Below are 27,196 nucleotides of genomic sequence, written 5' to 3' on the forward strand. Positions count from 1 at the left end.
CTGATTATTTCTGATTTATGCTTTTGATTTGTGCATTTAAAGTGGCCAATGTGCCATATGGTACACGTTACTCAAAGGAAATTTTGAAATAGATGTTCTTATAAAGTATATGCACATTTGTACACTTATTTTTTTTTTTTAAACTTGGCCATTTTGTTCCCATCATTTTTTGTTTGTATACATATACAGTATATCATATTTCTAATAAGTTTGTTTTTTTCTGTTATCTTTTTGTTTCTTCATCAGTAATCAAAGTTGAATGCCAGTCTGTACAAAATGACTTCCTGCTAGTTAATTCTCTTTAAGTAGGTGTAGTTGTAGTATTGCTGATACCAACGTGAGCAAACCCTGCCTTGACTAGATTATTTAGTCACCACATTGTAACACCAGTGTCACTATGTATTAAGGGACACTTCAGTTTCTGTTCCTTGTTGATTCTTTACTTAACCCTTACTTTGTCTAACCTAATTTGCTCTGTTGTTTAAGTGTTGCATGTTCTTTTCAGTTGTGCGTTGTTTCCAGCCGATTCATTTGTGCAGCCCACCACTTGTAAATGTGTTCAACATTTCAATTTCAAAGCAGTAGTGCACTTTTAAACATGAAATAAACAGCTTTGTGATTAATCTTCATTGTGCTGTGTATTAATAAAATGCAACTTAAAGGTCTGTTTTACATATAGTCATTTCAGCTTTGAGAAATGCTAAATTACGTCTTCATCTTTACATCAGTATTAATGAATAGTAAAGTTTAAGTAATACTACACCTTCAGTTAAATAGAACAGGACCTTTTTAACTGTAATCATATCTACCAAAAACAAATTAGGAAAGTGAATGAAGTTTCCACAATCCTGGGGCCTCATGTATAACGCCGTGCGTAGAACTCGCACTATAACATGGCGTAAGCACAAAAGCCGAAATGTGCTTACGCACAGAAAAATCCAGATGCAGGAATCTGTGCGTACTCCAACTTCCACGTCGTTCTGCTACATAAATCCCGATCAGCATGAAAACTAACGCTCGTGCACGCGCATTATGTAACGCCCCAAATCCTCACAGAATTACGCCTATTTGAATATGCAAATCAATATAAATCGCCCTTAAGCGCAGCCTTCTGTGAAAAGACAATGGGAAAAGCACGGGGAAAATATAAGAATTTCAGCAAATACCAAGTGGAGGCAAAGGAAAAACATACTATTTGTTCAAATAAGCCGTGGTATAATCAACAAAAGGAAGTTGATCGAGTGGCATAGCGTGTTGGAGAAACATGAAAGCTCACATCCACAAAATCGCACAGTGCCGGAAATAAAAAAGAAGTCACATATCAAAGTCGCCGTGGAAAGCCGAGTTGTAAGCCCACTGTCTGAGTGTCATATGAAAGTTTATTAGGGTACAGAGAAAAAAGCCACACAGTGGGGAAAAAGCACGAAATGTCCACTTCAATCTCGTAGTTTATTTTGTCATTAAAGTAGAACATCATAAAATTCATCTTAAAATTGTTTAATTAACCAGTTTCTCAAATCACATCGTAATTAAAGTAGCACGTTAAATGCTTTGTTTTGTATTTGATCTTCTATTTGCACTATGTGTGTGAATCACTACTTGCTTCTTAAACCGGCTCTCTTCCTCCAACTGGACACAGAGTCCATTACATTCGTGGTATTACAGCTCTCTGAATAACTAAAATACTGAGATGTATACGTGATGTCATTTTCATGATGATAGGAGTTAAAGAACGTTTGTGCTCATGACACAAGCATTTAACTTTTGCCGAAATTTGTCGCTGCGTTTTTAGCTGTGTTGTTGTTTTATCTTTCTGTTTTATATTCAATATATATTGGCGTAGCCGTCACTGCAGTCAGTGCTTTTCTTTCCCCAAGTAACCGATCGCCATACAATCAGCTCTGTAATAGACGTTAAGCCATCTGTAAGCTTAGCGCCGATTCTTCAAAACGTTTAAAGAACATTGAAATATCTTCGTAGTACATGTTTAATTAGTCTGTCCTTAAAGACACTCCCAGTGAAGAATATAGATTATTTAAATGAAGTTAAAGTTTTATCTGTATAATTTAACAAACATATTTTGCTGCATTTCACCTTAAAAATGATATCGTCATCATATGTAAATACACGCTTTATAAAGTGGCTCAGGTTGTGCGATATTATAACTATAGTGCAAGTTTACAGTGGGGTGATTGTACTTATAAGTACAAACAGTTCTACAAGGAGCACTTGATTGGCTGCATTTAAAGTTCTTGGGATTAAACTGTTTTGAACCGCGAGGTCCGTACAGGAAAGGCTTTGAAACGTTTTGCCGTGGCTGAGACAGCGTGTCCTTAATGCCGTATACCGATAATTCTCTTTCCGATCAGCTGCTGCTGTGATTCCTACTCAGATACAGTGATTTAAATACTCCGAGTGGTGCAGTGAGAGAAATATGGAAAAAGATGATCCGCTGTGGCAACTCCTAACGGGAGGAGCTGAAAGAAGAAGAAGAAGTGAGAGTAACAACGCTAAAGCAGTTATGGCATTTGGAATACTATGGCTGTTCCCTGGACCATTATTTTGTTACGAGTTAATTACAATCAGATGCATTACACTAATAAACAATATGCGGTTAGTTTCTGTGTATTTATAAAGCCGCGTCATGAAAATAATGAGTAATCACAAGAACAGTACCATTGCTTTGACGCTGGGTGCCGCCAGTCTGCAAAACCGAGCGGAGAACTTGCGTACGACAAGGCATGAGGTACCGTGGAAAAGTGCGTGGCTTTACGCCAAGTGTAGGTTTTATACATCGCGATTTGAACGTGGAAAAGTTCTTACGCAACATTTCTGTGCGTTTTGTGATTTCGCAATTAGAATCAATTGCAAAAGTAATTATTAATAATTAATGATAAGTAAAAATGTTTAAAAACATTTAAAAAACACTAAATAAGCAATATATTGTGCATAATTGTACTCATGCTACTATCCAATCATCTTTTGTTGGAAAATCTTGCGTGTTTGTTAGATTATTGAACAATAATGGGAAACTTAACTTTCAAATCACTGATCATTCCCTAGAAGTTAGACAATTGAATAACTTTACCACAAGGCCCAACATACATTTACATGGCTGTTTTTCCCGTATCAAAAGAGGTCTCGTTCCCTGTCGATTTCTGCAATGAAGAAAAATTGAAACATGAGCAATTGTCACGTCCAGACAGAAAGAATGGGACACTTGAAAGCTTTCTAAAGATTCCATGGACTTCAAAATGAAACAGTCTAATTTTCACACTTGATATCCTTAACTTTTTCAAATTTTTTAACTTATGTACTATTTTCCCCTACATCTTGCATTTGTTTTATTAGCATTTGTTTTGTTTTTGTAATTTCTCGATGTAAAATATTAATTAGTGCATTTGTTTGTTATGCACAGTGCTGTCTACTTGACATCTGTGGACTAACCAATTCAAGTCAGTCTACTTGTTCAAATGGTCTGTCTGCACTGCATGCTTTTCCACCATGCAGAATTATACATTTGCATGGATTATTGCCCCTGACTACTTTTCTGTGAGTTAGTGAGGTAATACTGGTGTTAATCTAATGACTGTTAATGAATGTACATGCTTTATTAAAATGACCTGGACTGTTCCATTTAGGCAGTGTACAGTATGTCTGTATTTCTCTGGCTGCCCTTGCAACTCTAGCCAAATTCAAAAGCATGTGATCTGTATTCAGGGTTTCTCAGATATTTTACTGTATAATTAAACCTATAACTTGATGCTCATACCATTAATCTTGTCATGATTTACAAGTAAAGCAAATAATAACTAAATGAATTTACAGGGAATCTAATGTAAAAAATGCATATATTTGTTTTATTCCTGTTTGTTAAAAATAGTAAAGGCTGCTAATTTGATTAGTCAGTCAGGTTACTTGATATGGGGAAAAAAGGTTTACTTAATTTCAATAAAAATTCTTGCCTTCTAGCCAGTGGAAATATCCCAGCATTACAAAGAGACAAGGACAATACAAATGTCAATGCTGATGTACAGAAATTACAGCAACAGTTGCAAGATATCAAGGAGCAGGTAAGCCAAAGGCAGTGTAATTTCTTATTAATGTGTTTGCTGTTTAGTTGACATTGTTGTTTGATTTTCCTCTCTGAAGTTGGTGCATCTTCTATAATAGAAAAATAGATGTCTGAATAATATATTAAAAGGAAGGTGATTTTTTTTTTACGTTTATTTAATGGAGGTCCACTAATAACCTAAAGTAGTCATTACAATTATTGAGTCAGACAATTAAGACTGCTTGCCTCTAATGATAACAATTACTTTACTACTTATAGCTTAAAGATTTTCTTAATAAGTGTAGTCAATTTCACTTCTGTTTTCACCTCCTTTAGTCAGGTAGGATGTGTTGATGTTACACGTATTTAGCATTCAGTGATGGCTGCAATATTTATAAATATTGCATAGTTTAGGTCATTATGTTGTCACCGCTGGCTTTCCTTTAACTTGTGTTTTGTCATTGTTCTCAACACTGAAAACATTTAGTAGCTGTATTACCAAGCCTCCCTCTGATAAAGTGACTGGCACAGAGTGATTTGTATGGTTTTGTATTTATTACTATTCTTATTGTCATCTGAGAGATGTCTGTACTTAAGTCGGCTTACCTGATTTAAACTCCTGTGCCCTAGCTATTAGGGCTTAGGGTGCTGCTGCCTTCAGCATAACAGACTTGACACATTAGGTTTGTGAAAGTTGTGATCAGATGCCTTTTATGTGGTCTGAACACTTTAGTCATCACTGACAGCATGTACTCAGTGTCACCATGCCTCACACTTGTTAAGCTTATCCAATAATTTAATTATTCTTGTTAGGTTTTGAGCCATCTTATGTGCATTATTAGTTAAGGAGGACTAAAGACTACATAGGTTCTGCATGTGTGCACTCGAAAGGTGTTTAAGTGAATAAGGATTAGGGAGCGAGAATACAGAAGAAACTTAGCAATATGTAAATATGAAATAATCTACAGCAACAACTGTGGTCATGGGCTTCTAAAAAAAAACCCTGTCGTGTTTGCAACGCTAGCTCAGCAAACCAGAAAGCTCGTTTTGCTATTTCCACATGCCAACTTTCCAAGAGACTGTTAACCTGCTTTTGCACCATAAAGTACTGCAGACTTAACTAAATCACTTGCTAGGCAGACATTTAGAAACTTCATTTCAATGTACAGAAGTACAATGTTCTACATGTAGGTAAATTCAATATTGGTAATGAATAGAATGTGGACGATGCAAATATAGAGAAAGCAAATTTTGCGATGCATTTTGGGAAATTTGTTAATACCATATTGTCATCCATCAAGCAAGCATTTCAAAAGTAATATAGTGTTGAGATATGTAGTAAAATTATGGATCAAGGTGCTTCAGTCCCAAACTGCAATGGTTAAATGAACAACCAAGTCCATTCATGGACCACAAGACATGACCTACTCTGAGAGGCTCAGGAAACTGAAGCTGTCAGGTTTTACACTCGGGAGGCTGTGTGTGTCTTCATAATCTCAGAGGCATTACTGAATAGCGAAATGTGCAGTAGCATCAGTGGAAGTTAAGGGAAAGTGGGTTCGTGATAGAAACCTGGAAGCAAGTTTCCCTTAAACTACCAAGTCACAAAGTTCAAGCAGATACCACGAGGAATTGAAGTATTAAGACAATTCTGCTTTAGGTAACCAAATGAGCTACAAATGTAATGTGAGAGGTAGGCATTGGTCATATGCTGTGTTTCTAGTTATGTCATTGACTTTATGGCCACGATTTAATTTGTTAATCATCTGAAAAAGATAAATCAAAATTTTAGTTAACTGTTATTGAAATATGTTAGTTCATAGGAGGTTAAATGTACTTTTAATTTCAAATTAATGCTGAATCTGTGTATAGCCATGGAGCATTATAAGATCTTGAATTTGAAAACAATGCTTCTAATCTTTCATCCTATAGAAAGTTTTGGAGAACTATTTAGTTAAGTGCTTTCTTTATGTATGTAAACTATTTTATGAATGTCATAGAAAAAAATATGATAGTAGCTGAAGGCTATATTTAATATGATTGAGCATTGCAGTCACATATTGCTTATGTAAATACTTTATGCTCTATTTTTTTTCTATTTTGTTTTTAATCTCCTTTCCATGTGTGTCTGATGGCTATGCTATTGTTCGTGCTCCATGACCTTTGGACACACACTCACACACACACACACACACAAAAGGGTAGTCAAGGGGAGAGTATACAAGAGTTCCCTTCACACTGCTGGTCTCTTTCTGTCTGACCGGCACACTGGAGCTGCTAGAATTTTGCACATGAATAAACAAATGGTGAAACAGATTGCGAGTGCTCACATACATTTTATAGAGTGACTATTTCATTTTCTATCCACTTCTACTCTGATCTGCTAGAAAGTATAAGAAATTGTAGCCCAGCCAATCTCCTCTTACTTAAAACTAGGGAACTGTGTGTGTGATCACTGAATAAATAATTGTCATTATGACAGCTGTTATAAAAAAATAAATAAAAAAAAATCAATACTCAGAATTCTTTTGTGTGATTAGTAGGAGTGTAGAAAGTGTACGCATGGCAGATGATAAAATTTTAATACCAGAAGCTTATTACTATAGCTGTTATGGGAGTCAAAAAACACTTCAAAAATGCCCTCTAGGGGATTTACCATCAAACCCCAGCTAGATAAAAGAAGAAACACATGATCTTTATATAAAAAAAAAAACACAAAACATTTATTTCACAAAAAGTCTGTAACAATGAGCACCAAAGACATACAATGCTTGCAAAAGACAATTCCAAAAAAGCAAACAACTTTCAATCCGCTAATGGTCAAATAGCAAAGCAGAAGGTCAGAAAATCCCAAGCAGAGCAAAAACATAACTAAACTCGGGGACTCCCAAGTGCACTTGATGAACTGTGGGAAATCTCTGCCACTAAAGGGCTGAGGGCAGTCATGAAGGTGAAGGGTAGGCAGTCCCACCTGTTTGTGAAACGACCTACAAGACTCAAGGCCCATAACCCAGGCAGAGACAGCAAAGCAGATAATTAACAAATTTAACATTGACTTTAGTAAGTCACCCAAAAATGAACAAAAAGGAAGTGAACACCAGCCTAGGGAAGAACACTGGCTGAAGAATAACAGTAGCGAGTTAAATTCTAGATGAAATAAAACAGCCAAACACTACCACAGTTGACTGATAGGATTAGTACAGCTGTCGATCTAGCATTACAGCAAAATAGTAGAAGGTCTGAGTAGGTGTGATAGGCCGTGTCACTGGACACGAGAAACAAGGTTCTAACTAACTAGAGTGGTTTATTTGTCATATAGGTTAGTTATAAAAAGAGAGCACTGTAAAGTCTTTGGAAGCAAATGGTTGTGGTGGTGTTATTGAGGCATGCCACGGGTGGAAACATTGTTAGCACTTTTGACATGGGTGAGGAGGGCTGTCATTCATATTAATACACGAGCGCTGGCATGTCGACATCCCAGCGTTACTTTATGCCATACTGGGGAAGGATGTCCATTTGGCCGCATGAATTGCGGCAGGGTAACTGGCTGAAAATGGAGGTACATAAGCCAGGCGTGCAGGGTAGCCTGGAGAAAAAAGGAAAAAAAGAAGAATGTAAGTAACTTCAGGAAGCTGCGCGCAAATGAGATACCTGAAATATAGGGAGGCTTCTGCCTAGATTGAGGCGATAGGGTCAAAGGTCACAAGGGCTATCACTGACAGGTTGGTGTCAGACTGGTGTTAACGATTGGCGAGGTAGATTGACTCGGCTTATTAAACTGAGTCTTCCTTTGACCATCTGGCATAGGAGAGAGAAGGTAGCTGAGCGATTTTGATATAGTAATCCTTATTGAGTATCACTGTGCATAGAGCCTCATTTGATTATTTTTTACTCATTTTCTTGTATTTTGTGTTTGCGCCTTTTCTTTTTTCACTTTTGATTTTGATTGACTTTTTTTCTGTCCTCTTGATTTTTGTCCTGGGAAAAGGAGGAAGAAGAAGAGTTGTGTTTTTGTTATTTTTTTCCAATCACCTTTGATTTTTGGGCCATACAAATACTGTACAGATTCACTTATTTTTCTTTATTATTGTACATACAGTCCATTAGTGCCATTGCAGAGGACTAATTATTTGAAGTGCAGGACCCTAGAATTTTCTTTTGTTTTGATATCATTTTATTAAATATTTATTTTCTTTTGAATATCTTTTGGGTTCTGTGCTTCCAACTTATACCACTGATCCATTCGGTTCCATTACAGACTCCTGGAGTCTGAGTTTGTGCAGAGGTCCCAATGCACAGGGGATGATAGTAGACCGAAGATAATTTCTGAAGAGGTGTGTTTTTAAGAAGTGCTCATCACATTTGTGTGAGAGCTTCAGGAATTGCACACAACTTGCAAGTTACTATGTAAATTTTTGCATCAGTAGTTATGTGCCCCTTGAATTTAGCCCACATTTAAATTCAAATTTTATATGAAGTGTTTGGATGTCAATTGTGGGGTATGGGGTAACCTCAAAATGTACCACTGACAATGTTAGAACTTTAGGAATTGTTAAACTTTACTTCTCATTCAGCCAGTAACCACTGATTGCTGATTCATATCCAAACTGTAATAATTTGGACTAATCGGAGCTCTTCATCTTGATTTAATAATGGCTGCTGTGCTGAAGGTTCTGCTTTTTCTATTACTGAATTCCTGTGCTGTGCACATTATAATACAAAGCTTTATCAATGCACACGATTACCAATGCGCATAACAAAGAAATGAATGGGCTACACTTTGCGTCCTGTTCCTGGTTAAAGACATGACATGATTAGTTGGGCTTCTTGAGCCTGGCTTTTCATTACTACACAGAACAGTACAATGTGATTTCTAAATTGGGCTGCAGTGCTAAAAGATGATTTCAAATCTGTTTATATAAATAGAAGATGTGGATTTCAGATTATTTTATTTCAGTAGTCTATTCTTTCATTGTGGCAAGATGGTAGAGTGTTTTGTGACATCGTCCTTTCATGAGGCAGTTGTTTTTTTTCTGGAGTTTTTGGTTGCAGGGCACTTCTGGGGGAAAAGAAAGCAACTTTCCACTCAGCACTGTGGCACTTTTAAGAATTTTAAGTGCCTCATTCTTAAGGCGAGTGGAAATGAAGTCTTGAACTCTTAACAACCACCACACCAACCAGATTAAGGTTAATCGTTGACTGTTTCATATCTCAAATAGAGGATTTTTTTTTTTTTCTGGATTCTTTATTGACATTTAGCCTCAGACGTACTCATCCAGCACTCGGGGTTTTGGCCTGTACCTCTGTGGCTTATATGTCGGACCTCCTTACCCAGTAGTATCACCTCATGAACAAACATACACAGTGTAGAAAATAACGTTGAAGTTAGACGTTTACAAGCACTTAGGGGGAATTCTTTTAAACTCAATTAATAATTCCTCCATAGACTTTATACTAACAAACTATGCATTTGGCATATCTTTTAAGACATCTACTATTTCACTTTTTATTGGCCATATCACAATTCCAGTGGGTCACAAGTGTACTTACACTTTGTTAATATTTGGTAGCATTGCCTTTAAACTGTTTATCTTGAGCCAGACATTTTGGGTAGCCTTACACAGGTTTCTTACAATAAGCTGCTGGAATTCTGGCACATTCCTCCAGCTAGAACTAGTGTAATTGGGACAGGTTTTTAGGCCTCCTTGCTCGCACAGGCTTTTCCAGTTCTGTCCACAAATCTTCATTCAGATTGAGGTTAGGGCTTTGCGATGGAAACTCCAGTACCTTGACCTTGTTGTCCTTAAGCCATTTTGCCACAAATTTGGAGGGATGCTTGGGTCATTGTCCATTTGCAAGACTGAGCTTCAGTTTCCTTGCTGACCTCTTGAGATGTTGATGCAGTATATCTACATAACTTTCCAACCTCATGATGCCATCTATTTTGTGAAGTGCACCAGTCCCTCCTGCAGCAGAGCACCCCCAAAACATGATGCTCCATTCCTATACTTGACTGTCTGGATGGTGTTCTTTGGTATGCAAGCCTCACCCTTTTTCCTCCAAACATAACAATGGTCATTAAGGCCAAACAGTTCTTTCTTGGATTCATCAGACTAGAGGACATTTCTCCAGAAGATAAGATCTTTGCCCCCATGTGCCATTGCAAACTGCAGTCTTGCTTTTCTATTGCGGCTCTGGAGCAGATGCTTCTTCCTTGCCAAGCAGCTTTTCAGGTAATGTCAATATAGGGCTCATTTTCCTGTAGATATGGATACTTGTCTACCTGTATCCTCCAGCATCTTCACATCCGTCGCTGTTTTTCTGGGGTTAATTTGCACTTTTTGTGCCAAAGTACGCTGTTCTCTAGATGAAAGACAGAATGCGATGCGTCTTGTTCCTGATCGGTATGATGACTGTGTGGTCCCATGGTGTTTATACTTGTGTATTGTTGTTTGTATAGATGAACATGGAACCTTCAAGCATTTGGAAATTATTCCTAATTTTTGTGGAGATCCAAATTATTTTCTGATATCTTGGCGAATTTCTTTTGATTTTTCACATTATGTCAAGCAAAGAGGAAGTGAATTTAATGGTAGGCCTTAACATATATCCATATGTTGAGTCCAATTAGGCTAATTGTCTATTTGCCTAAAGGATTGACATCATTTTCTGATATTTTACAAGCTGTTTACAGGCACAGTTAGCAAAGTGTATGTACAGTGCATCCGGAAAGTATTCACAGCGCATCACTTTTTCCACATTTTGTTACAGCCTTATTCCAAAATGGATTAAATTCATTTTTTTCTTCAGAATTCTACCAGCAACACCCTATAATGACAACGTGAAAAAAGTTTACTTGAGGTTTTTGCAAATTTATTAAAAATAAAAAAACTTAAAAAGCACATGTACATAAGTATTCACAACCTTTGCCATGAAGCTCAATTGAGCTCAGGTGCATCCTGTTTCCCCTGATCATCCTTGAGATGTTTCTGTAGCTTAATTGGAGTCCACCTGTGATAAATTCAGTTGATCGGACATGATTTGGAAAGGCACACACCTGTCTATATAAGGTCCCACAGTTGACAGTTCATGTCGGAGCACAGACCAAGCATGAAGTCAAAGGAATTGTATGTAGACCTCTGATACAGGATTGTCTCGAGGCACAAATCTGGGGAAGGTTACAGAAAAAGTTTTGCTGCTTTGAAGGTCCCAATGAACACAGTGGCCTCCATCATCCGTAAGTGGAAGGAGTTCGAAACCACCAGGACTCTTCCTAGACCTGGCCGGCCATCTAAACTGAGCGATCGGGGGAGAAGAGCCTTAGTCAGGGAGGTGACCAAGAACCCGATGATCGCTCTGTCAGAGCTCCAGAGGTCCTCTGTGGAGAGAGGAGAACCTTCCAGAAAGACAACCATCTCTGCAGTAATCCACCAATCAGGCCTGTATGGTAGAGTGGCCTGATGGAAGAAGCCACTCCTTAGTAAAAGGCACATGGCAGCCCGCCTGGAGTTTGCCAAAAGGCACCTGAAGGACTCTCAGACCATGAAAAACAAAATTCTCTAGTGTGAATGCCAGGCGTCGCGTTTGGAGGAACCCAGGCACCGCTCATCACCAAGCCAATATCATCCCTACAGTGAGGCATGATGGTGGCAGCATCATGCTGTGGGTATGTTTTTCAGCGGCAGGAACTGGGAAACTAGTCAGGATAAAGGGAAAGATGACTGCAGCAATGTACAGAGACATCCTGGATGAAAACCTGCTCCAGAGCACTCTTGACCTCAGACTGGGGCGACGGTTCATCTTTCAGCAGGATAACGACCCTAAGCACACAGCCAAGATATGAAAGGAGTGGCTTCAGGACAACTCTGTGAATATCCTTGAGTGGCCCAGCCAGAGCCCAGACTTGAATCCGATTGAACATCTCTGGAGAGATCTTAAAATGCCTGTGCACTGATGCTTCCCGTCCAACCTGATGGAGCTTGAGAGGTGCTGCAAAGAGGAATGGGTGAAACTGGCCAAGGATAGGTGTGCCAAGCTTGTGGTATCATATTCAAAAAGACTTGAGGCTGTAATTGCTGCCAAAGGTGCATCGACAAAGTATTGAGCAAAGGCTGTGAATACTTATGTACATGGGATTTCTCAGTTTTTTTTATTTTTAATAAATTTGAAAAAAAACATCAAATTAACTTGTTTCACGTTGTCATTATGGGGTGTTGTGTGTGGAATTCTGAGGAAAAAAAGGAATTTAATCCATTTTGGAATAAGGCTGTAACATAACAAAATGTGGAAAAAGTGATGCGCTGTGAATACTTTCCGGAAGCAGTGTAAACCTGTGACCCAATGGAATTGTGATATATAGTCAATAAAAAGTAAAATAATCTGTCAGTGAACATTGTTAAAAAAATTCCTTTTACCATACACAAAATAGATATCTTAAATGGTAGGCCAAATTTATACTTTGTTAGTATTAAATCTGTGGAGGGCTTATAAAGTGAGACTTAAAGAATTCAACTAAGTTTATGTAAACTTCTGATTTCAACTGTATGTAAAGCCCCCATCTTAGTCAAGATACAGTTCATTTGAACCTGCATGACCTAAGTATAATGTATTGATGTAGGTAATTCAAACATAAAAATGAATTGTGTGTATACTCTGTAAAAAATAAACGAGCTGGAGACATAGCATTTTGTTAAGCCTTTACACTTTATGACATATAATTAAGGCTAAACAACCCAAACACTACTTCTGAAACTTTTCTTTTTAAGTATAGATTGAGCCTTAATATATTGTTTTCTTTTACAGACACACACTAATGCACCAACCTACTAACTTCATAGACACTTATTCTTGTTGGGTCAGACATTATCGTTTTTTATTATTTTATATATAGACGTCTACACATGGAAGTGTGTGTCTGTCCGGCCCGGAAGTGAGTAGTGGAGTCGGGGTAAGGAAACAGAAAACTCACTTAGCTGCTAATAACACAAGCAAGAAGAGCATGTCAGCAAAATGAAACCTCCGAAGAAAGACAAAGTCACTTAGCTGTTAAACATTTGCAAAACGGTATCCCTTTTACTTTTCCTCCCACAAGCTAATACACAAACGAGGTGATCATGTCACCAAAATGAAACCTCCAAGGAAAGAGTCACTTGCTTAGTGGCTAATACAGAAGCGAGGTGGGCACGTTGCCCAGAGTAGTTCCTTTCAATTACCTGACATCTCTACATTTCAATTTTTTCAATGGTTTCGAGGACCCTGAGCTTTTTACTGCACAGGCTTACACAGCTAGGTATTAATATTAGAGAATCATGGGTGACACATTAACACAAACGTTAACATTTTAGCCTACAGGTTCTGAAGGTCTGGCTTGCAGGTCCTGTATTCTGTGTGTCTGTGTCTGTTTACTCTGAGAATTCTGGCCTCCTGCCACATCTCATAATATATACCACTGTATGTATATGTATATATAAATATGTACAGTGGTGTGAAAAACTATTTGCCCCCTTCCTGATTTCTTATTCTTTTGCATGTTTGTCACACAAAATGTTTCTGTGTTACTTTTTCTTTTACTTTTACTAATTACTTTTTCACACAGGGCCATGTAGGTTTGGATTTTTTTTCTCCCTAAATAATAAAAACCATCATTTAAAAACTGCATTTTGTGTTTACATGTGTTATATTTGACTAATGGTTAAATGTGTTTGATGATCAGAAACATTTTGTGTGACAAACATGCAAAAGAATAAGAAATCAGGAAGGGGGCAAATAGTTTTTCACACCACCGTATATAATATATATATATATATGTGTGTGTGTGTGTGTGTGTAGTTAAGTGTGCAATGTGGTGGACCAGCACCATGTGCAGTTGTGATTCCTGTTTTTTTCCTCATGTTGCTAAGTTAGAATCTGGTCTATGACAACTTTGAAATAAGTGAACTGGATAAATTGATGAATTACAAAATTATCTGTGTACTTTTGAATGTATTAAAGTCTTTATGTTCAGTGTACTTTGTTTTTATAGAATCTATCCATTCATCCATTCATCGAGTGTGAGAGTCCGAGCCTCTGGCAGGAAACATTTCTGAATGGGTGGTTAATCCATCTCATTGTTCCTCATGAATGTTCAGAACACTTATGCAATGAAAAATGTAGAACTAATAACTAGCCCTACTATGTGTCTTTGGAATTCAGTGCTTACTGTGTAGTTACGGAGGAAATAACTAGGCAGAATGAGACAATTATATGTAGAGGGCTTTACAGTCACAAGTCAAACTGCGGTCCCTCTTTTGTGGGCTCTTAACATAAAATGTTGCCATTATCTTTTGACAGTTATAGACAGTGAAGTAGGTTTTTGCACTAAATTGTGTTAATAGGGTTGTTTTAACTACCTTATATATAAACTTTAATGCATGAAAGTGTGTGTGTCTGTCTGGCCCGGAAGTGAGAGGTGGAGTCGGGGTAAGGGCTCCTCCTCCAAGGAAACACAAGCAAGGTGAGCACGCCAGCAAAATGAAACCACCGAAGAAAGAGTCACTTGCTTTGCGACTAATACAGAAGCGAGGCGAGCACATCGGCAACACAAATCCTCCTAGGAGAGAGATGCCCAGACTAGTTCTTTTCAATTACCTGACATCTCTACATTTCAATTGTTTTTCCTGACGATTTCAATAGTTTCTAGGATCCCAGGCTTTTTACAGCATGAGCTTACACAGCTAGTTGAAAAATAAAAGTTTTTGTACTTCTGGCTGCTGCAGTTGTACACTGGCAAACAGAAGAAGTCTTCTTAAGCTATCCGTCAGGGTGTTTCTGCAAGTAAATAGTGCATAAGGACATATACTGACTTATTGATGAAACACTGTTTAATGCAGTGATCTGGTTCTGAGTTAGAAAACGCTGTTTTTGGTAATGAGTTAAAGATATGAATTAAGCTAAAACTACAGCACAAACGTATGTTCTAAGGAAAAGACTGTCAAGCCAGTTATGTCAATAATGCCAATGTTAATATTTGTTATTAATACAATTCTTATATTTGATTATAGACTATGTGCCCAGTGTGCCTGGATCGTCTGAAGAACATGATCTTTATGTGTGGTCATGGCACGTGTCAGCTTTGTGGAGACCGGATGAGCGAGTGTCCAATTTGTCGCAAGGCAATCGAGCGAAGAATACTTCTCTACTAAACCGATGCTGAAGTGGAAGTGGCCGTCCTTAGAAACTTTCTTCCAAATTGAGAGGCTTTATTTGTATAATTTTTTTCACCTTATGAACGCCCTGACATTTTATTTTTATTTTTTTAAGCTTAACCACTGTAAAATTGCTTTTTTGATTCTTGAAACAGCAAATGAAAACTGCAAGGAGGAAAAGTGTTTGATATCTTAAAAATGTAATAAATGTAAGACTGTGAAGAAGATATAAAGATGTGTATCAGCATGGCTGTGATTGTCGGAAGTGGACCCCCGTCTGGAATTGTATCTCTTGAATTGCTGCTTATTTTTATTTTCATTTCTGTTTCTGCAAAGTAGTACATGAACCTTAGCACTAAATAATTCTTTGCATTTATATAGTGCTTTTCTCACTACTCAAAGCGCTCAGCAATTGCAGGTTAAGGGTCTTGCTCAAGGGCCCCACAAAGCAGAGTCCCTTTTGGCATTTACGGGATTCAAACTGGCAACCTTCTGATTGCCAGTGCAGATCCCTAGCCTCAGAGCCTCCACTCCTCCTCAAATAAGTAAGTAAGTAAACAGTTTGCACCTCTGACAAATTTTATCACTGGTGTTTGTTATTAATAAAGTTGTACTTGGCATTATTTTAATTACTGCACTAGTACCCTCTATCTGCTGCTGCGGCTGCTGCTGCTTGCTCTGTCTGTCGAGGAACTAAAGCCAGGACTGTTAAAGTGCACAGAGAAGAAAGCTTCAGGAACTTGTTCATCTCCATTGGCCCTGCAGTCTAACCTCCCAGCCTGGTGGTCATTGTAAAGTAGATTTTTAAAAGGCAGCGTGCAACCCCAGCTAAAATAAAAACCATCTGAGTGAGTAGCTTTATACTTGTAATGCTTCTTAACATTTCATTTTTTATAATTTTAGTCTCCAGCATGCTGTTATTCGTTTCATCCTTAACTATCTAGACACATGCATGCTGCAGCTGTATAGAACTGTAGTGACTAGCAGAGTAAATGTTAGAAGTTCTATTATGAAAACTCTATATTTTTATAGTCTGGCTTGTTCATCCCAGCTGTACAAACAATGGGTGAATGTACTGAGTGTTGACATGCACACTTTGCTGTAACAGGAACGTGCTTTTTTGTTTGTCACCTGTCCTATTCAAAACACTTACTTGTTATTGATCTGAGCCTAATCTTCAATATGGCCTGACACCTTTTCTTTAAACAGAGCAGCATATAGTGTTGTCTCTGTGGCGCTGCCTTGAAAATAAACATTGAGTTTTGACGGAGTTTATCTTTAGACGGAGTTTTCACTCAAGCGAACGTTATGTTTCCTGGCTAGAACTGAATTCTCTTTGCAGTTAATCATGCATTGCACTGGCACTCTTATTTTTCAAGGTAATGTCTTTTAAAGTATTAGTTGTGCCTTGCTTACCAAACATCTCTTTTGCATTACTTAATAATGGGTGGGTTTACAGACATACTGACACTTTGTCATTGTGGCCCTGATTGACTTTGTGGCAGTTATTATGTGAACACAATGCATAGTTTTATTGTGTGACCGTACGACAGACTGATCTCAAGTGTATTTTGTCAGAAGCCTGGAATGAAATGATTGTTGTCTTATAAACATTGCCACGCTTTTCCACAATTAGAAATTGGTGCCATTAGTTGCAGTGTTGAGGCAAGAAATAGACACGTGTAAACACTTTCTTATTGCTCAGTTTCTATTTACCTTTTTGTACACTTATGTTGTGAAAAAACACTAATATTAAATCAGAGCTGGCACTAGACTGTACATGTACAGTATGTATATAAAATTAGGCCCCTTTGATGAGCTGGTGCAGTGCCCAGGGCTGTTTCCTGCCCCACACCCAGTGATACCAAGATAGGCTGTGGTCTCCTGCCTGCTGGCAGTGGACTAAATGGCAGAGACGCTTAACAATACATTCACGTCAAGGACCGAATAACGACTAGGGCCAGCTTCAGGCCGCCTTGTAATGCTGCCATAAAAGTCAGCAGCGGACATCACAAGATTTTCTCTTTTGAAAGGTAAGGTGGGGTGGAAATCTGCTTTACCTTCTGTGCTCCAGAACTCACCATAAAGATTCAAGCGATTGGTGAGGCCATGGGAAGCATTTGAATTCATCCTGGTGTTCCTGTTACCAATCTTTCAATTAGTCGAGCAGTGTGACTTGTTATCCTCATGGAACAAGGAAATTATCATTCGGGAACAATGTTTACACCATAAGGTGCACCTTGTAAACTACATTGTTTGGCCATTTTATGACCTTGCAGAGCCATCATTGGACTGCCGTGAGATGGCTGTCTATAACATTACAGATGCTCACCGTGATTATCGAGCATTATAGGCTGAAGTATACTTACTTTGGCTTTCTCCAAATGTAAACCCATTCAGATGTAGCCAATAGGGTGAAGGACCATAAGATCATCATTTTTTACTTTTCTATTGATCGGGGGCCATATTTTGTGCTCTTTACAGCACATTAGGTGTCTTTGTATGTTGGCCTTGGGTATAATTTCTGGCCTAAATTCCAGCATCTGTGAAGCTTACAATGTTTGCTGAAACGAAGTGACAGACATGCTGATTCAATTCTCTGATCATTTTGGAAGTGAAGACTTTACTTTGTGAAGTCCTTGTCTATTCCATTTGGCGAGCTTTGACCTGCAGCCAGTGCAGTAAGTCCAAATTTGATATTTGCTCATTATTTTTGCGACTTTACTCTTTGATATATGAAATGATTTTGCCGTTTCTGTGACTTATGCATCTGCAAACGAGGCAACCCAATATTTGGTATCCAAGTGCTTAGACCTCTTTTAGAGTGGTCACAAACTGCTAACTGGCGTTCAGGTTAATATGATGAACATTTCTAGCTCCATTGGTCACTGTGGTTTCATTACTTCAGAGTTAAATTTCTTTTTTGTGTGGTGCTCCTTTTATTTTGTCCATCCCGTATTTAACTACTCACCATTATGATCGGATAGCATTAACTTTCTTTTGGCCCACATCTAACTTTCACTGCATTAAACTTAACCATTGCTTTACACATTGATTGCTTCTGATTCGCTGCTGTTCATGAAAGGTATGATAGTGAATTTTGCTTTGGATGTTAGGATTTGGTTGCTGTGTAAAGTGTCTTCCTTTTAGAAATGAGTTGAGTTAACTTACTTGTATAGCTGAGACAACACCCAAAGAAGTTCCTTCATGTCTATTAAAAGATTTGTTTTAAATGGCAATTTATGATTGTCTTTTGATGTCCATAAAAAAAGGAGTTTTTGTGTTATGTTAAGCCAGTCACATTACACGACTTCTTGTTGGATTGGATGTCAAACTGCGTAAGTCACATTACAAGAGTGGGAGTCACAGGGTATGTTAAATTAGACGACAGCACAATGACTTTCTTGCACAGCTTGACGTCTGCACAACGTCCTGAGCTCGGCCCCGGTTTCTCATAGCCAGCAACATATTGCTTGATGAAGCCGCTGCCCTTGAGAAGGTTTACAGGTGTGGCAAATTCAGCCACAATCTCTGCCTCTTTGTCTTTCTTCCATTCTATTGTGGTATGTAAAACACAAGACATCTGGCAAACAAGCCTCTCTTCCTATTGTGAGGTGCAAATCGCCCACCTCCTTATTCCTCGTAGCAGTCTTATATGTGTTGTACCTCCGAGTGGGTGCTCATTGGTTGTCAGGTATCTCTTGCACAAGAACCCACTCCTGATTTTGTCAAGGGGAGTCCCAGACTGCTGCTCACTACGGGAGCTCGCTGTGACTGCCATCGACTCGGTTACATTATGCAATTGAAGTCCAGGACAGAAAATCGCTTGAAAAGTCGTGTAATGTGATGGGGGCCTTTCCTGTTCTTAGGTTATCGGCGGCATGGGAGACTTTTGGATTTAAACTGCACATCAGAGTTCCTCCTACCTTACCGTGTTGACCCCTTCCTATTGTTTGTTGTATCATTTGACTTCTTAAAGTAGAAATGCACTAATTTTCTTAAGGGTTTCAGTGTTTTGTTTTTTCTTTTTTATCTTTAGTTCAAAGAATTCTTACTTTGCTGGATGCTGCAAGACATTCTTTGGTTTCTAATTATTATACCTGAATTGTTTTATCTTTGTTATTGTTATTATTGTCTTTACCTTGTGACATATGCAATTTTATTTTGTATCTTGAAAGCTATTTAGTTCAATTTGTAACTGCTAAGTGCTTTATAATATATTGTTTAAAAACCAGGTCATCCTCGACCAAAGCTATTAGGAATAAATACCAGTTTGCCTCAATTTTGTCTTATGGAATTTTTCAAAGTATTGTATACTGAAGGTAATAATCTCTAAAGCAAAGAAACATGTGAGTGGGTAGTTTTGCATTTTTGTGTAGCATTGTTCTGTTAGATCAGTTTGTGGCGAAGATTTTTAAATTCAAATATTAATTAATGAATGAATTAATAATAAAACACTGTCAAGTGTAAGAAGCTATATGCATGATAAAGACCAAGTGTGCAAATTTTGGGATGTCCATGTGTGAGAGCCGAGCCCCCACCTTGGAGATTTGTCATCCAAAATGGTTAAATCAGTTAAGTTGCCATGCAAAAGCCAGGGGAGTTTACTTGGCTACACAGAAGTGGCAATGCAACATCCATGACAAAGAAGAAAGAGAAATAGAGAGAGAAAAAAAATAAGAGAGGGAAGAGACAAAGAAAAGAGAGAAAAGAGAAAACATAGAGAAATTGAAAGAAATCAAAAGAAAGAGAAAGAAAGAAAGAAATGAAAAGAAAGACAACATAAAAGAAAATATGAGAGAAAAGAAAGAGACAAAGAAAGAGAAACAAACAAATATAAGGCAGTAGCTGCTGTTTAGACAAAGCAAGGAATCAACAGGGATAACAAACTCAACAGCATTGCATCATCAGTCTGTCACGAGTCATTAAGTTCTGACTAGTTTATATAGATAAGTACAGTATGTTGCTCCATATCTGTCTTTATCCAGTATCGGGTTGGAGAGCCTGTCTTTACAGCACTGGATGCCAAGCAGAACAGGTAAATAAATCTAGATATTGTATTTTTAATGCCATGCACACTAAGAGTTTTGTTCCAGACATGCTCTTTCTATTTCACTTTGCAGTAGTTTAGTCTTTTGTTACAACCAGTCCTAAAATCAGAAGCTCTTTACTGGTTTCAGTCATTATTTAATGTTTATTTGACACGCCGTGGCACAACGTAAAGGGACTTTGTCTCTGACACTGACGTCCAATGTTCAATGCACGCAAGGGGTGCAGTATATTGTGTATACCTGATGAGCCCAAATATGGGCGAAACACGTGTCTCGTACTCTTTGCATTATTTGACAGTAAACTGGGAGGGCCCGTGGCGGATGTTTGCAGACTGGAAGAACAACCACATGCGTTACCTTAGTAGGTAACCACCCATACAATCAAATCGGGGACTTGGACTACAGATGCTATGAATGTCTGTGTGTGTGTGTATATGTATGTGTATGTGTATATATATATATATATATATATATATATATATATATATATATATATATAGGCAGACATTTTGTTAAACACCACCACGCGTTTATTTACAACTCTATTTACTATTTCCTTCTTCCACCCGACTCCAGCCTCGAATGAAGGGAGATGGCCCCTTTTATTTCATCCCGGATGAGCTCCAGGTGTATCCCGGCACACCTCCCTGGACACGCCAAGCTCTCCGGGTGTCCTTGCTCCTCTTCCCCCCAGCACTTTCTGGTGTGGCGAAAGTGCTGAGGTCCAGGGTCCCCAAGGCATTGGGGCGCCCCCTGGTGGTGACCATGGGTTCCTACAGGGTTGGGCTTCCAAGCCCTCTACCCGTGGCCCCCAAACCAACCAGGATGGCGGCCCCCACGTGATCCATGGCGGGCATAGACCCTTTTCCGGTCCCTCAAGGTGTCCCGGCTGGGTCGTTGCCCCGGCATCCCTGACTATATATATATATATATATATATATATATATATATATATATGTGTCAGTTTCATAAAATGGACATTAAAGTGTAGTCAGATCATTGTGGACAGGCCCAGCAGTAGGTCAGAACTGCACCCCCTCATTCAGAAATTTGGTGCTTAGCTAGGCAGATGTGAGAGTAAGTTATTCTTTAATATAAGAATTTTACACAAAAATTCACCATTACATAGCTTTGAATAAAACACAAACAGTCCAATGTCAGAGGCGCTCATCAAAAATTATGAATGTACAGTATATACAACATTTATTTCTATAGCACATTTTCACAAAGGGTATAGCTCAAAGTGCTTTAGAAGATGTCAAAGGTATAATTACCTGCAAAGAAAAAACAATATAGATAATAAATAATGTATAAATAATAATAAAAAAAAAAAGATAATGCACACCAAACGTAAGGGGGTGTCTAATAAAACAGACATGTCAGTCTTAAGAAACTGTGAAAACAGTGAAAAGCTGCAGCCCTCCTGGGCCAAGTTTAATATTTATAGCTTTGGTAAATATGACCTAGCACAAGTAAATACTATTGGAAACATTCCTTTGAGAAATGTATGAATATAACCAAAAACGTGTTACCAGTGCGAAGGCGAGCCCTTATCTTATTTGAAGTTAAGTCATCTTTGTTTGTGGGTCTCAATCATGACCTGAAGACTCGTGTTATAAAGGAAATTTTGGCATAGCTTGGCTTGAAACTATTCACATCGAGAGACTCTTCCAAAATGACTGTGTTTTGCTTTCTTTCTGCAGGCCCTCATTCATCACTGAACATGCCAGACTGACAGCCCCAGCGCTGGAGACAACGCTATCTCATTAAGCCCCTGGGTGATTGCGAGTGTTTATCTTCTACTTGACTTTGATTGCCTCACCACTACAGCCACTAGACTTGTGTCCGTTAATTGGCTTCGGTGCCCTACTGTGTCTCGGTGATTGTGACTTTGAACCGCAGGTATCTTAATCAGGTCCCTCGCTGGTGACCATTTGTGCTCCGCTGCTGTGAAGTCACTGTAGAGAGTCAAGTGTGCTGGCCTCTGATACTTGTCTTCACACATTTAAACTTACTCGTAATGGATTTTTAAACACAAGATTCCAAATGTACATGCCAAGTTTTAGAAAATGCTTGATTGTAAAAGAAGGTGCGACTGATTAGTTATGGTCATCAGTAATAACCTAATAGCTGAGTGTAACAAGTTAGACAGTTGGGAATTTGGTTAACTATTTTGAAAGTCTGAGCAATTTTCATTTTTGTTTATGAATGGCAAAGAATATTCTATTTTTGTTTTTTAATTTTTTGTAAGAATTAATCATATTCAGATATAACCGAGAATAAATTGTAATGAACGTATGAGTAGGTTGTATTGCTAGAACATCACGTAAGTGTTTTTTTTTTTTTGCATTTTACAAAATTATGTTCCTAAAATTGGATCCCAGAAAGGCTTATGGTAGCCTTCACAGACAGCAGATTTTAATTCAAATGATATAAAAATGGTATTGATTGATGTCCTATTGGTATGCCTAGTTGCAATTCACATTTGCTGAACATTTCTTTAACATTTTTTCATGGAAATTCCTGGTAAAAGAGTTCAAATCTATGTTGAAGGCTCAGGCTAAAATGTTTGTGTGCAAAAGTGTTGACCATGATGGCCAGCCGATCATTGTGATGCTTTGCAGCTAAATTATGTGCCGCTGAATTATTGAACCTTTAGAATCTGCTGATTCATACAGCCATGGGGTTGTTAGTAGTGTAAATTCTGAGTAGCTACTTACTGTATTCATTCTGTAAGTATCTGGTTACTGTCACGTTTACACGATTTTTCAAGCCTTAATCTAACGAGTCTGAGGCGGTCGCGGTCGTGTAGTCAAGTGTGTGCAGCGACTCAGTCCTACATGTCTGTGACTTACCCAGAGATAGCCAAACAGGTTTGATTTTGTGTTTAGTCATAGGGACAGGCTCTGTACGCATGAGAGCTGACCAGGAAGTGCAATTCATATAATGCAGTGACAAGAAATAAGGAACGTGAGTGCTTTGGACCTCGCAAACAAAAGAGAAGCTTGTATGTCTGATGTTTTGTGTTTTAGGTACCTCAATCGAATATAAAAAAGAGAGAAAGGGACAGAGGTTGGGGCTAAACTCGCCATACCGGTTAATCCTTCACATGTTCCCTTTATTGGCTGTCACAAAAAAGGACGAGCTCACGATACATTGGAAATGCGAAGCTTTGCTAGAAAGTTATGATTCAGTCATCTAGTTTGACATACTCTGCGATCGTTTGGTGTGTAATATGAGAGGATCAGCAACTGCAGTCTTCATGTTTGACATCTCCTCTGATGTGACATTGGCTTTAAGTTGCTCCTTGCCTCACTAGTGCACTTCTAGATAAGTGACTTTTTACTCTTTTCTTTGGTACATTTTTTTTTTTTTTGGTTGCAAAGTTCATTTTACTTGATAGGACTTCAGACAGCAAGAGAAGTGAGATAATGTGGCAGAGGTTTGTAGTACCTGCTGTTGAGATGGTGTACTCCCACACACGTAGATAATTCTGCTGCACTGGGGACATGAGCATTGGAAAGGTGCTCTATAAATACAATTTATTAGTAATAATAATAATAATGATAATAATAATAGTAATATCTCTGTATTATATAATATAGTCCCGAATGAGGCACATTACCTGCATTGTGAGGGAGCGTCATTTACGGCACTACGGCTATGTGGCACGTTTCCCCGAGGGTGATCCGGCTCATAAGAGCCTCATTGTTGGGGACCCGAGTGGCTGGACTAGGCCAAGGGGTCGCCCACGTAACACCTGGCTGCGGCAGATAGAGGGTCATTTCCGGAGGGTGAGACTGGACCGCGTGTCTGCCTGGGGGGTTGCAAACCGGGATCCCAAGTTGTTTCGTTGTGTAGTGGGTGCAGCAACGCACTGTACCAGTGCATGCTCCCCAACTTGACTTGACTTGTATTATATAAAAAAAAAAATCCTGAGACGAGGCTTTTTTCAAGAGATTTTTTCAAATCCAAAAAGACGAGACTTTGGCCCTCCTCTCAACCATATTCAACCAGACACACGGTCCTCTCAGCTCTCATTTGTGTGAATGCTTTTGACAGACACAGTTCCTGCCTATCTCAGCTCTTATAAATTTAAACGTTTTCCTCACATTTCCCTCTCTCTTAGTTCTTATAAATTTTAACGTTTTTGTCACTTTAAGTTCCCAATTGAAGACTTATTATTTCCAAATCTTATTGAAGAATTTCATCCCGAAGGGTTATCAACAGAAGAAACGAGTACACGGGCAATCCTAGCACAGAAAAACGATGAAGTCAAACAAATTAAAGCTAAACTTGACAATCGGTTACACGGCAAATTGGTTAAATGTGCATCAATAGACTAAGCTGAAATAGTTGGTGGTGATTTTGCGGATTATCCCAAAGAATATCTACAACCGTTAACACAGTTCAGTCTTCCACCACATGAATTTCTATTGAAAAAAGGATGTATCCTAGAAAGGTAATGTAATTCATCTTCCGCGGATAACATTAGACAACAAAGGAGATCTTGATATGCCATTCCCGTTAGAATAGCTTTTGTAAAGACAATTAACAAATCTGAGACAAACATTCGAAAAAGTCGTTTTATTTATTAGAGAGAAAGAAATGAATTTCACTCACAGACAGTTATACTGTATGTTGCGTTGTCACAATGAAAGTCCAAACACAGAATCAAAATTCAATGCGATATTGACGAAAATGTAATGGTTTTTACTGAGGTTTTGCAGTAAAAATGTAAGCTTAAAATGTATTTGCAAGTTAATTTCAAAGCAAAATAGAACAAAATCATATTACGAAATGAATAACTAACACAACATGAAACATAATTTACTTTCAAATTAAGTTTTACTATTTTTAATATAGTTAATTACTCGCTGTAATGTAAAATAGTTAGTTCTATTATACATATGTAACAATTCCCATGAAAATAACAATCTTGTTAAATTGTACATCCGCATCCTCATATGCGAGCGGCAGAACCGCAAAGAGGCTAGAGTATAGCGCAGACCCGGGGATTGGCAAGCGAAGCGAGCAGGGGGCAGAGCCCCCTAGTTGTTGTTATTATTATTGCTACCAGTAACGGTGCACTTGTGCAGTGAATACATTTGATTTGAGCATTCCTAGTTTTCATCCTCTTTCTCTGTACGTTTAGCATTCGTTTGCTCAGAGGTTGTTCCGCTTGCTGCTTCCTGAGCAGCTCTTCTTTTCTCCACCCTAGTGGCCCGCTTCTTCTCTTCTTTCATCAGCATCTTTTCAGGTTAAAACTGATTAAGTCTGTGTGTGTGTTGTAGTTACTTAGTACGTTTTCCTTAATTTTTCACTTAAGCTGGCACTTAAGTCTTCAATCTGCCTCAAGAGTGATTTAAGATATGAAGAGTTAGAGGAAGTGACAGCGAAGGTGGTAGAGAATGAGAACGACGCCCATACACTTGCAGTGTATGGCCACCCTACTGCCTGCTGCCGGGAGTTGATTCTACAATAAAATAAAATATAAAGAATAACCTTGGAAGTCAATCACCCCCCCCGAAAGTGGATAGTAGATGTCCTGTAGTATACAGTATGTGTTCCAAATTTCAGGTCAATCGGTCAAACGGTTTGCGAGCTACAGGCGATTTAAAATCCCGGACAGACAAACGGACAGCCACGTTAACGTATTATATAAGATGATTATTATTATTATTGTTGTTATTGTTTTGCAATCAGGGGAGCTTACTGGATGAGGAAAGCAATATACAAATTGAAACAACTACAGTCAAGGTACATTTGAGACAGTAAATTAAGTGGCAATTGAATTTCCACACATCTTAAAAATTTGCCAGTGCTTTTTCATGAGGTTTTTCAAATTTAAAAAATGTTTACAGCATACTCTATTAAAGATACCAGTCTACCTCAGAAACACACTCATCATCACCCCACCACTCACATTCTTTTGAGTTGTTTAGTTTACCTTCTATGCACCTATTTGTATGTGAGAGGAAAACTGGAATATCTGAAGAATTAGGGAACAAACCAAAAAAACCTAACAGTCATGGGGAGACATGGAAGACTTTGCAAAGACAGTGACGAGGTGTGGGATTTCAGCTAATGTATTATGAATACTAATTTATTTTTATTGATTTATATGACAGGATACCTTAAGCAGGAGTGCCCAATGCGTCGATAGCGATCGACTGGTAGATCGCAAAGGTAGTGCAGGTAGATCGCGTTGCATTCAAAAAAAAAATTTTTTAAAGGTTAGTCTATCATATATCCTCCCTATGGCATTTGCCACTTGATTGACATACAGGGTGGCCAGTCTGAGATCTCTTTTCTTCTGTCATCCCGCACACACGATCAAATGCACGAGCTACTGCAAAACTCCGGCTATCTCCGTGATCTAGTTAACCTTCCAATTTCTATCGACTAAAGAAGGGATTTAAAAAAAAAAAAATTGGGTGGAGGGTATGGGCTTTATGTGTAATTAGAAGAGGATTTTTTTCTCACAATGTCACAATCGAAGTGTGTTTGTCTGATGTTTGTCTATCATTGCTATTCCAAAGAAGAAAAATGTGAAAAGGCACTTTCGAACTGTTCATAAAAACTATGAAACTGACGTCCTTCCCAAAAGTGACCTGAGAAAGAGAAAGTAGAGGGAACTAAAATCGTAGTTAATCGGACAGCCGTCATTTTTCACTCGGCTGAATTCAAACGCTCCTTGACTGCATTATTCGGCTCTACTTATTTATGCGAGTCAGCCTTTTCCCACATGATCATTATTAAATCCAAATACTGTAAAGACCATAAATGTATTGAATTGTTATTGTGCCATAAAGGTTATTAAGTTATGCAAGGTACGACAACATGTATAAAGTGTATGTATATATATATATATATATATATATATATATATATATATATATATATAT

General features: G+C 38.3%; 1 protein-coding gene across 2 annotated transcripts in view; it reads left to right on the forward strand.

Annotated features, from left to right (window-relative positions):
• Nucleotides 1–15,669, forward strand: part of mib1 (MIB E3 ubiquitin protein ligase 1) — a 208,232-nt gene extending 192,563 nt beyond the window's left edge. For both annotated transcript variants that reach the window (XM_039754728.1, XM_039754727.1), the window contains exons 20-21: nt 3,973–4,073; nt 15,094–15,669. In XM_039754728.1, the coding sequence (XP_039610662.1) occupies nt 3,973–4,073; nt 15,094–15,234 (242 nt within the window). In that variant the 3' untranslated portion in view covers nt 15,235–15,669. The remainder of the gene's footprint in view (nt 1–3,972; nt 4,074–15,093) is intronic.
• Nucleotides 15,670–27,196: the final 11,527 nt, after the last annotated feature.

The sequence above is a fragment of the Polypterus senegalus genome, chromosome 5 (assembly GCF_016835505.1).
Source record: "Polypterus senegalus isolate Bchr_013 chromosome 5, ASM1683550v1, whole genome shotgun sequence".
NCBI classification, from domain to species: Eukaryota; Metazoa; Chordata; class Cladistia; order Polypteriformes; family Polypteridae; genus Polypterus; species Polypterus senegalus.